The sequence below is a fragment of the Chiloscyllium plagiosum genome, unplaced genomic scaffold (assembly GCF_037043375.1).
Source record: "Chiloscyllium plagiosum isolate Xiang-an unplaced genomic scaffold, Cpla_swu_hap1 HiC_scaffold_50, whole genome shotgun sequence".
Classification (NCBI taxonomy): Eukaryota; Metazoa; Chordata; class Chondrichthyes; order Orectolobiformes; family Hemiscylliidae; genus Chiloscyllium; species Chiloscyllium plagiosum.
In genome coordinates this window covers 48663533-48676724 of record NW_028270188.1, presented here as the reverse complement: position 1 = coordinate 48676724, position 13192 = coordinate 48663533, and the positions used below count along the sequence as shown (strand labels likewise).

Below are 13192 nucleotides of genomic sequence, written 5' to 3'. Positions count from 1 at the left end.
GCCCCTGTCCCCCAGCCCCTACAGCCCGTCCCTGCCCCTATCCCCCAGTCCCTACACTCCGTCCCTGTCCCTGTCCCCCAGCCCCTATAGCCCGTCCCTGTCCCTGTCCCCCAGCCCCTACACCCGTCCCTATCCCCCAGCCCCTACACCCCGTCCCTGTCCCTGTCCCCCAGCCCCTACAGCCCGTCCCTGCCCCTATCCCCCAGCCCCTACAGCCCGTCCCTGCCCCTGTCCCCCAGCCCCTACAGCCCGTCCCTGCCCCTATCCCCCAGTCCCTACACTCCGTCCCTGTCCCTGTCCCCCAGCCCCTATAGCCCGTCCCTGCCCCTATCCCCCAGCCCCTACACCCCGTCCCTGTCCCTGTCGCCCAGCCCCAACACCCCGTCCCTGTCCCTGTCCCCCAGCCCCTACACCCCGTCCCTGCCCCTGTCCCCCAGCCCCTACAGCCCGTCCCTGACCCTGCACCCCCAGCCCCTTCACCATGTCGGTGCCCCTACCCCCCCAGCCCCTTCACCATGTCGGTGCCCCTACCCCCCCAGCCCGAAGCCCTCACGTGGAGGATGTTGCGAACGTTGATGGCTGTCAGGTTGTGTTGTTTGGCACCATCCTCCAGCGCTCTCTCAAAGCTGTCATCCAGCTGGATATTACAGTCCGGACGCACTTCCTCTGCTCCCTTCCCCTCTTTCGATTTTTTCTCCCGTCTCGGGGCTTTCTTCGCCCTCTTCTTGTTAGCACTCTCTCCCTCCTCTGCAACACATCACAGCGACAGAACACAACCATCAAGCCACAGGGTCCCCATTTCCCAACAGCTCAGACATGTACACCCCATGCTGGGCCGGACAACGTGCTCAATGGTCTCTCAGCTCAACAGCAAGGTCTCGCCTCAGTCTGAAACCCAGCTCCCTGACCCCCATCACACTCACTCCCCGACACACCCCCCACTCACTCCCCGACACACCCCCCACTCTCCCTGACCCCCATCACACTCACTCCCCGACACACCCCCCACTCACTCCCCGACACACCCCCCACTCTCCCTGACCCCCATCACACTCACTCCCCGACACAACCCCCACTCACTCCCCGACACACCCCCCACTCTCCCTGACCCCCATCACACTCACTCCCCGACACACCCCCCACTCACTCCGCGACACACCCCCCACTCTCCCTGACCCCCATCACACTCACTCCCCGACACACCCCCCACTCACTCACCAACACACCCCCCACTCTCCCTGACCCCCATCACACTCACTCCCCGACACACCCCCCACTCACTCACCAACACACCCCCCACTCTCCCTGACCCCCATCACACTCACTCCCCGACACACCCCCCACTCACTCCCCGACACACCCCCCACTCTCCCTGACCCCCATCACACTCACTCCCCGACACACCCCCCACTCACTCACCAACACACCCCCAACTCTCCCTGACCCCCATCACACTCACTCCCCAACACACCCCCCACTCACTCCCCGACACACCCCCCACTCTCCCTGACCCCCATCTCACACACTCCCCAACACACACCCCACTCACTCACCAACACACCCCCCACTCTCCCTGACCCCCATCACACTCACTCCCCGACACACCCCCCACTCACTCCCCGACACACTCCCCACTCTCCCTGACCCCCATCACACTCACTCCCCAACACACCCCCCACTCTCCCTGACCCCCATCACACTCACTCCCCGACACCCCCCCACTCACTCCCCGACACACCCCCCACTCTCCCTGACCCCCATCACACTCACTCCCCGACACACCCCCCACTCACTCCCCGACACCCCCCCACTCACTCCCCGACACACCCCCCACTCTCCCTGACACCCATCACACTCACTCCCCGACACACCCCCCACTCACTCCCCGACACACCCCCACTCACTCCCCGACACACTCCCCACTCACTCCCCGACACACCCCCCACTCACTCCCCGACACACCCCCCACTCACTCCCCGACACACTCCCCACTCACTCCCCGACACACCCACCACTCACTCACCAACACACCCCCAACTCTCCCTGACCCCCATCACACTCACTCCCCGACACACCCCCCACTCACTCCCCGACACACGCCCCACTCTCCCTGACCCCCATCACACTCACTCCCCGACACACCCCCCACTCACTCACCAACACACCCCCCACTCTCCCTGACCCCCATCACACTCACTCCCCGACACACCCCCCACTCACTCCCCGACACACCCCCCACTCTCCCTGACCCCCATCACACTCACTCCCCGACACACCCCCCACTCACTCACCAACACACCCCCCACTCTCCCTGACCCCCATCACACTCACTCCCCGACACACCCCCCACTCACTCCCCGACACACTCCCCACTCTCCCTGACCCCCATCACACTCACTCCCCAACACACCCCCCACTCTCCCAGACCCCCATCACACTCACTCCCCAACACACCCCCCACTCTCCCTGACCCCCATCACACTCACTCCCCAACACACTCCCCACTCTCCCTGACCCCCATCACACTCACTGCCCAACACACCCCCCACTCTCCCTGACCCCCATCACACTCACTCCCCGACACCCCCCCACTCACTCCCCGACACACCCCCCACTCTCCCTGACCCCCATCACACTCACTCCCCGACACACCCCCCACTCACTCCCCGTCACCCCCCCACTCACTCCCCGACACACACCCCACTCTCCCTGACCCCCATCACACTCACTCCCCAACACACCCCCCACTCACTCCCCGTCACCCCCCCACTCACTCCCCGACACACACCCCACTCTCCCTGACCCCCATCACACTCACTCCCCGACACACCCCCCACTCACTCCCCGACACACCCCCCACTCACTCCCCGACACACTCCCCACTCTCCCTGACACCCATCACACTCACTCCCCGACACACCCCCCACTCTCCCTGACCCCCATCACACTCACTCCCCAACACACCCCCCACTCTCCCTGACCCCCATCACACTCACTCCCCGACACCCCCCCACTCACTCCCCGACACACCCCCCACTCTCCCTGACCCCCATCACACTCACTCCCCGACACACCCCCCACTCACTCCCCGACACCCCCCCACTCACTCCCCGACACACCCCCCACTCTCCCTGACCCCCATCACACTCACTCCCCGACACACCCCCCACTCACTCCCCGACACCCCCCCACTCACTCCCCGACACACCCCCCACTCTCCCTGACCCCCATCACACTCACTCCCCGACACACCCCCCACTCTCCCTGACCCCCATCACACTCACTCCCCGACACACCCCCCACTCTCCCTGACCCCCATCACACTCACTCCCCGACACACCCCCCACTCACTCCCCGACACACGCCCCACTCTCCCTGACCCCCATCACACTCACTCCCCGACACACCCCCCACTCACCCCGACCCCCATCACACTCACTCCCCGACACACCCCCCACTCACTCCCCGACACCCCCCCACTCACTCCCCGACACCCCCCCACTCACTCCCCGACACACGCCCCACTCTCCCTGACCCCCATCACACTCACTCCCCGACACACCCCCCACTCACTCCCCGACACACCCCCCACTCACTCCCCGACACACCCCCCACTCACTCCCCGACACACCCCCCACTCACTCCCCGACACACGCCCCACTCTCCCTGACCCCCATCACACTCACTCCCCAACACACCCCCCACTCACTCCCCGACACACTCCCCACTCACTCCCCGACACTCGCCCCACTCTCCCTGACCCCCATCACACTCAGTCCCCGACACACCCCCCACTCACTCCCCGACACACGCCCCACTCTCCCTGACCCCCATCACACTCACTCCCCGACACCCCCCCACTCACTCCCCGACACACCCCCCACTCTCCCTGACCCCCATCACACTCACTCCCCGACACACCCCCCACTCACTCCCCGACACCCCCCCACTCACTCCCCGACACACCCCCCACTCTCCCTGACCCCCATCACACTCACTCCCCGACACACCCCCCACTCTCCCTGACCCCCATCACACACACTCCCCGACACACCCCCCACTCTCCCTGACCCCCATCACACTCACTCCCCGACACACCCCCCACTCTCCCTGACCCCCATCACACTCACTCCCCGACACACCCCCCACTCTCCCTGACCCCCATCACACTCACTCCCCGACACACCCCCCACTTACTCCCCGACACACCCCCCACTCACTCCCCGACACCCCCCCACTCACTCCCCGACACCCCCCCACTCACTCCCCGACACACGCCCCACTCTCCCTGACCCCCATCACACTCACTCCCCGACACACCCCCCACTCACTCCCCGACACACCCCCCACTCACTCCCCGACACACCCCCCACTCACTCCCCGACACACCCCCCACTCACTCCCCGACACACCCCCCACTCACTCCCCGACACACGCCCCACTCTCCCTGACCCCCATCACACTCACTCCCCGACACACCCCCCACTCACTCCCCGACACACTCCCCACTCACTCCCCGACACTCGCCCCACTCTCCCTGACCCCCATCACACTCACTCCCCGACACACCCCCCACTTACTCCCCGACACACGCCCCACTCTCCTTGACCCCCATCACACTCACTCCCCGACACACCCCCCACTCACTCCCCGTCACACGCCCCACTCTCCCTGACCCCCATCACACTCACTCCCCGACACACCCCCCACTCACTCCCCGACACACGCCCCACTCTCCCTGACCCCCATCACACTCACTCCCCAACACACCCCCCACTCACTCCCCGACACACCCCCCACTCACTCCCCGACACACCCCCCACTCACTCCCCGACACACTCCCCACTCACTCCCCGACACACCCCCCACTCACTCCCCGACACACCCCCCACTCACTCCCCGACACACCCCCCACTCTCCCTGACACCCATCACACTCACTCCCCGACACACCCCCCACTCACTCCCCAACACACGCCCCACTCTCCCTGACACCCATCACACTCACTCCCCGACACACCCCCCACTCACTCCCCGACACACGCCCCACTCTCCCTGACCCCCATCACACTCACTCCCCTACACACCCCCCACTCACTCCCCGACACACCCCCCACTCACTCCCCGACACACTCCCCACTCACTCCCCGACACACCCCCCACTCACTCCCCGACACACCCCCCACTCACTCCCCGACACACCCCCCACTCACTCCCCGACACACCCCCCACTCTCCCTGACACCCATCACACTCACTCCCCGACACACCCCCCACTCACTCCCCAACACACGCCCCACTCTCCCTGACCCCCATCACACTCACTCCCCAACACACTCCCCACTCTCCCTGACACCCATCACACTCACTCCCCGACACACCCCCCACTCACTCCCCAACACACTCCCCACTCACTCCCAACTCTCCCTGACACCCATCACACTCACTCCCCGACACACCCCCCACTCACTCCCCAACACACGCCCCACTCTCCCTGACCCCCATCACACTCACTCCCCAACACACTCCCCACTCTCCCTGACACCCATCACACTCACTCCCCGACACACCCCCCACTCACTCCCCGACACACCCCCCACTCTCCCTGACCCCCATCACACTCACTCCCCAACACACCCCCCACTCACTCCCCGACACACTCCCCACTCTCCCTGACACCCATCACACTCACTCCCCAACACACTCCCCACTCTCCCTGACACCCATCACACTCACTCCGCGACACACCCCCCCACTCACTCCCCAACACACCCCCCACTCACTCCCCGACACACTCCCCACTCTCCCTGACACCCATCGCACTCACTCCCCGACACACCCCCCACTCACCCCCCACTCTCCCTGACACCCATCACACTCACTCCCCGACACACCCCCCACTCTCTCCCCAACACACTCCCCACTCACTCCCCGACACACCCCCCACTCTCCCTGACACCCATCACACTCACTCCCCGACACACCCCCCACTCACTCCCCAACACACGCCCCACTCTCCCTGACACCCATCACACTCACTCCCCGACACACCCCCCACTCACTCCCCAACACACCCCCCACTCTCCCTGACACCCATCACACTCACTCCCCGACACACCCCCCACTCACTCCGCGACACACGCCCCACTCTCCCTGACCCCCATCACACTCACTCCCCAACACACCCCCCACTCTGCCTGACCCCCATCACACTCACTCCCCAACACACCCCCCACTCTCCCTGACCCCCATCACACTCACTCCCCAACACACTCCCCACTCTCCCTGACCCCCATCACACTCACTCCCCAACACACCCCCCACTCTCCCTGACCCCCATCACACTCACTCCCCGACACCCCCCCACTCACTCCCCGACACACCCCCCACTCTCCCTGACCCCCATCACACTCACTCCCCGACACACCCCCCACTCACTCCCCGTCACCCCCCCACTCACTCCCCGACACACACCCCACTCTCCCTGACCCCCATCACACTCACTCCCCGACACACCCCCCACTCACTCCCCGACACACCCCCCACTCACTCCCCGACACACCCCCCACTCACTCCCCGACACCCCCCCACTCACTCACCAACACACCCCCCACTCTCCCTGACCCCCATCACACTCACTCCCCGACACACCGCCCACTCACTCCCCGACACACCCCACACTCACTCCCCGACACACTCCCCACTCTCCCTGACACCCATCACACTCACTCCCCAACACACACCCCACTCTCCCTGACCCCCATCACACTCACTCCCCGACACCCCCCCACTCACTCCCCGACACACCCCCCACTCTCCCTGACCCCCATCACACTCACTCCCCGACACACCCCCCACTCACTCCCCGACACACCCCCCACTCTCCCTGACCCCCATCACACTCACTCCCCGACACACCCCCCACTCACTCCCCGACACCCCCCCACTCACTCCCCGACACACCCCCCACTCTCCCTGACCACCATCACACTCACTCCCCGACACACACCCCACTCTCCCTGACCCCCATCACACTCACTCCCCGACACACCCCCCACTCTCCCTGACCCCCATCACACTCACTCCCCGACACACCCCCCACTCACTCCCCGACACACGCCCCACTCTCCCTGACCCCCATCACACTCACTCCCCGACACACCCCCCACTCACCCCCCACTCTCCCTGACCCCCATCACACTCACTCCCCGACACACCCCCCACTCACTCCCCGACACCCCCCCCACTCACTCCCCGACACCCCCCCACTCACTCCCCGACACACGCCCCACTCTCCCTGACCCCCATCACACTCACTCCCCGACACACCCCCCACTCACTCCCCGACACACCCCCCACTCACTCCCCGACACACCCCCCACTCACTCCCCGACACACCCCCCACTCACTCCCCGACACACCCCACACTCACTCCCCGACACACCCCCCACTCACTCCCCGACACACGCCCCACTCTCCCTGACCCCCATCACACTCACTCCCCGACACACCCCCCACTCACTCCCCGACACACTCCCCACTCACTCCCCGACACTCGCCCCACTCTCCCTGACCCCCATCACACTCACTCCCCGACACACCCCCCACTCACTCCCCGACACACGCCCCACTCTCCTTGACCCCCATCACTCTCACTCCCCGACACACCCCCCACTCACTCCCCGTCACACGCCCCACTCTCCCTGACCCCCATCACACTCACTCCCCGACACACCCCCCACTCACTCCCCGACACACCCACCACTCTCCCTGACCCCCATCACACTCACTCCCCGACACACCCCCCACTCACCCTGACCCCCATCACACTCACTCCCCGACACACCCCCCACTCTCCCTGACCCCCATCACACTCACTCCCCGACACACCCCCCACTCACTCCCCGACACACGCCCCACTCTCCCTGACCCCCATCACACTCACTCCCCGACACACCCCCCACTCTCCCTGACCCCCATCACACTCACTCCCCGACACACCCCCCACTCACTCCCCGACACCCCCCCACTCACTCCCCGACACCCCCCCACTCACTCCCCGACACACCCCCCACTCACTCCCCGACACACCCCCCACTCACTCCCCGACACACCCCCCACTCACTCCCCGACACACCCCCCACTCACTCCCCGACACACCCCCCACTCACTCCCCGACACACCCCCCCACTCACTCCCCGACACACGCCCCACTCTCCCTGACCGCCATCACACTCACTCCCCGACACACCCCCCACTCACTCCCCGACACACTCCCCACTCACTCCCCGACACTCGCCCCACTCTCCCTGACCCCCATCACACTCACTCCCCGACACACCCCCCACTCACTCCCCGTCACACGCCCCACTCTCCCTGACCCCCATCACACTCACTCCCCGACACACCCCCCACTCACTCCCCGACACACTCCCCACTCACTCCCCGACACACCCCCCACTCACTCCCCGACACACCCCCCACTCACTCCCCGACACACCCCCCACTCTCCCTGACACCCATCACACTCACTCCCCGACACACCCCCCACTCACTCCCCAACACACGCCCCACTCTCCCTGACACGAATCACACTCACTCCCCGACACACCCCCCACTCACTCCCCAACACACCCCCCACTCTCCCTGACACCCATCACACTCACTCCCCGACACACCCCCCACTCACTCCCCGACACACGCCCCACTCTCCCTGACCCCCATCACACTCACTCCCCGACACACCCCCCACTCACCCCCCACTCTCCCTGACCCCCATCACACTCACTCCCCGACACACCCCCCACTCACTCCCCGACACCCCCCCCACTCACTCCCCGACACCCCCCCACTCACTCCCCGACACACGCCCCACTCTCCCTGACCCCCATCACACTCACTCCCCGACACACCCCCCACTCACTCCCCGACACACCCCCCACTCACTCCCCGACACACCCCCCACTCACTCCCCGACACACCCCCCACTCACTCCCCGACACACCCCACACTCACTCCCCGACACACCCCCCACTCACTCCCCGACACACGCCCCACTCTCCCTGACCCCCATCACACTCACTCCCCGACACACCCCCCACTCACTCCCCGACACACTCCCCACTCACTCCCCGACACTCGCCCCACTCTCCCTGACCCCCATCACACTCACTCCCCGACACACCCCCCACTCACTCCCCGACACACGCCCCACTCTCCTTGACCCCCATCACTCTCACTCCCCGACACACCCCCCACTCACTCCCCGACACACTCCCCACTCACTCCCCGACACTCGCCCCACTCTCCCTGACCCCCATCACACTCACTCCCCGACACACCCCCCACTCACTCCCCGACACACCCCCCACTCTCCCTGACACCCATCACACTCACTCCCCGACACACCCCCCACTCTCCCTGACCCCCATCACACTCACTCCCCGACACACCCCCCACTCTCCCTGACCCCCATCACACTCACTCCCCGACACACCCCCCACTCTCCCTGACCCCCATCACACTCACTCCCCGACACACCCCCCACTCACTCCCCGACACACGCCCCACTCTCCCTGACCCCCATCACACTCACTCCCCGACACACCCCCCACTCTCCCTGACCCCCATCACACTCACTCCCCGACACACCCCCCACTCACTCCCCGACACCCCCCCACTCACTCCCCGACACCCCCCCACTCACTCCCCGACACACCCCCCACTCACTCCCCGACACACCCCCCACTCACTCCCCGACACACCCCCCACTCACTCCCCGACACACCCCCCACTCACTCCCCGACACACGCCCCACTCTCCCTGACCGCCATCACACTCACTCCCCGACACACCCCCCACTCACTCCCCGACACACTCCCCACTCACTCCCCGACACTCGCCCCACTCTCCCTGACCCCCATCACACTCACTCCCCGACACACCCCCCACTCACTCCCCGTCACACGCCCCACTCTCCCTGACCCCCATCACACTCACTCCCCGACACACTCCCCACTCACTCCCCGACACACCCCCCACTCACTCCCCGACACACCCCCCACTCACTCCCCGACACACCCCCCACTCTCCCTGACACCCATCACACTCACTCCCCGACACACCCCCCACTCACTCCCCAACACACGCCCCACTCTCCCTGACACCCATCACACTCACTCCCCGACACACCCCCCACTCACTCCCCAACACACCCCCCACTCTCCCTGACACCCATCACACTCACTCCCCGACACACCCCCCACTCACTCCCCGACACACGCCCCACTCTCCCTGACCCCCATCACACTCACTCCCCAACACACCCCCCACTCACTCCCCGACACACCCCCCACTCACTCCCCGACACACACCCCACTCACTCCCCGACACACCCCCCACTCACTCCCCGACACACCCCCCACTCACTCCCCGACACACCCCCCACTCACTCCCCGACACACCCCCCACTCTCCCTGACACCCATCACACTCACTCCCCGACACACCCCCCACTCACTCCCCAACACACGCCCCACTCTCCCTGACCCCCATCACACTCACTCCCCAACACACTCCCCACTCTCCCTGACACCCATCACACTCACTCCCCGACACACCCCCCACTCACTCCCCAACACACTACCCACTCACTCCCCACTCTCCCTGACACCCATCACACTCACTCCCCGACACACCCCCCACTCACTCCCCGACACAACCCCCACTCACTCCCCAACACACGCCCCACTCTCCCTGACACCCATCACACTCACTCCCCGACACACCCCCCACTCACTCCCCAACACACCCCCCACTCTCCCTGACACCCATCACACTCACTCCCCGACACACCCCCACTCACTCCCCGACACACGCCCCACTCTCCCTGACCCCCATCACACTCACTCCCCGACACACCCCCCACTCACTCACCAACACACCCCCAACTCTCCCTGACCCCCATCACACTCACTCCCCGACACACCCCCCACTCACTCCCCGACACACCCCCCACTCTCCCTGACCCCCATCACACTCACTCCCCGACACACCCCCCACTCACTCACCAACACACCCCCCACTCTCCCTGACCCCCATCACACTCACTCCCCGACACACCCCCCACTCACTCCCCGACACACTCCCCACTCTCCCTGACCCCCATCACACTCACTCCCCAACACACCCCCCACTCTCCCTGACCCCCATCACACTCACTCCCCGACACCCCCCCACTCACTCCCCGACACACCCCCCACTCTCCCTGACCCCCATCACACTCACTCCCCGACACACCCCCCACTCACTCCCCGACACCCCCCCACTCACTCACCAACACACCCCCCACTCTCCCTGACCCCCATCACACTCACTCCCCGACACACCGCCCACTCACTCCCCGACACACCCCACACTCACTCCCCGACACACTCCCCACTCTCCCTGACACCCATCACACTCACTCCCCGACACACCCCCCACTCTCCCTGACCCCCATCACACTCACTCCCCGACACACCCCCCACTCTCCCTGACCCCCATCACACTCACTCCCCGACACACCCCCCACTCTCCCTGACCCCCATCACACTCACTCCCCGACACACCCCCCACTCTCCCTGACCCCCATCACACTCACTCCCCGACACACCCCCCACTCTCCCTGACCCCCATCACACTCACTCCCCGACACACCCCCCACTCACTCCCCGACACACGCCCCACTCTCCCTGACCCCCATCACACTCACTCCCCGACACACCCCCCACTCACCCCCCACTCTCCCTGACCCCCATCACACTCACTCCCCGACACACCCCCCACTCACTCCCCGACACCACCCCACTCACTCCCCGACACCCCCCCACTCACTCCCCGACACACGCCCCACTCTCCCTGACCCCCATCACACTCACTCCCCGACACACCCCCCACTCACTCCCCGACACACCCCCCACTCACTCCCCGACACACCCCCCACTCACTCCCCGACACACCCCCCACTCACTCCCCGACACACCCCCCACTCACTCCCCGACACACCCCCCACTCTCCCTGAACCCATCACACTCACTCCCCGACACACCCCCCACTCACTCCCCGACACACTCCCCACTCACTCCCCGACACACCCCCCACTCTCCCTGACCCCCATCACACTCACTCCCCGACACACCCCCCACTCACTCCCCGTCACACGCCCCACTCACTCCCCGACACACCCCCCACTCCCCCTGACCCCCATCACACTCACTCCCCGACACACCCCCCACTCACTCCCCGACACACCCCCCACTCACTCCCCGACACCACCCCACTCACTCCCCGACACCACCCCACTCACTCCCCGACACACGCCCCACTCTCCCTGACCCCCATCACACTCACTCCCCGACACACCCCCCACTCACTCCCCGACACTCCCCCCACTCACTCCCCGACACACCCCCCACTCACTCCCCGACACACCCCCCACTCACTCCCCGACACACCCCCCACTCTCCCTGACCCCATCACACTCACTCCCCGACACACCCCCCACTCACTCCCCGACACACTCCCCACTCCCTCCCCGACACACCCCCCACTCTCCCTGACCCCCATCACACTCACTCCCCGACACACCCCCCACTCACTCCCCGACACTCGCCCCACTCTCCCTGACCCCCATCACACTCACTCCCCGACACACCCCCCACTCACTCCCCGACACTCCCCCCACTCACTCCCCGACACACCCCCCACTCACTCCCCGACACACCCCCCACTCACTCCCCGACACACCCCCCACTCTCCCTGACCCCATCACACTCACTCCCCGACACACCCCCCACTCACTCCCCGACACACTCCCCACTCCCTCCCCGACACACCCCCCACTCTCCCTGACCCCCATCACACTCACTCCCCGACACACCCCCCACTCACTCCCCGACACTCGCCCCACTCTCCCTGACCCCCATCACACTCACTCCCCGACACACCCCCCACTCACTCCCCGACACACGCCCCACTCTCCCTGACCCCCATCACACTCACTCCCCGACACACCCCCCACTCACTCCCCGACACACGCCCCACTCTCCCTGACCCCCATCACACTCACTCCCCGACACACCCCCCACTCACTCACCAACACACCCCCCACTCTCCCTGACCCCCATCACACTCACTCCCCGACACACCCCCCACT

At 66.3% G+C, this 13192-nt stretch overlaps 1 protein-coding gene across 1 annotated transcript in view; it reads right to left on the bottom strand.

Annotated features, from left to right (window-relative positions):
- Nucleotides 1–13192, bottom strand: part of gon4la (gon-4 like a) — a 58515-nt gene that overhangs the window by 29811 nt on the left and 15512 nt on the right. Inside the window, exon 4 of the mRNA XM_087985161.1 lies at nucleotides 554–747. Coding sequence (XP_087841287.1) covers nucleotides 554–747 — 194 coding nt within the window. The remainder of the gene's footprint in view (nucleotides 1–553; nucleotides 748–13192) is intronic.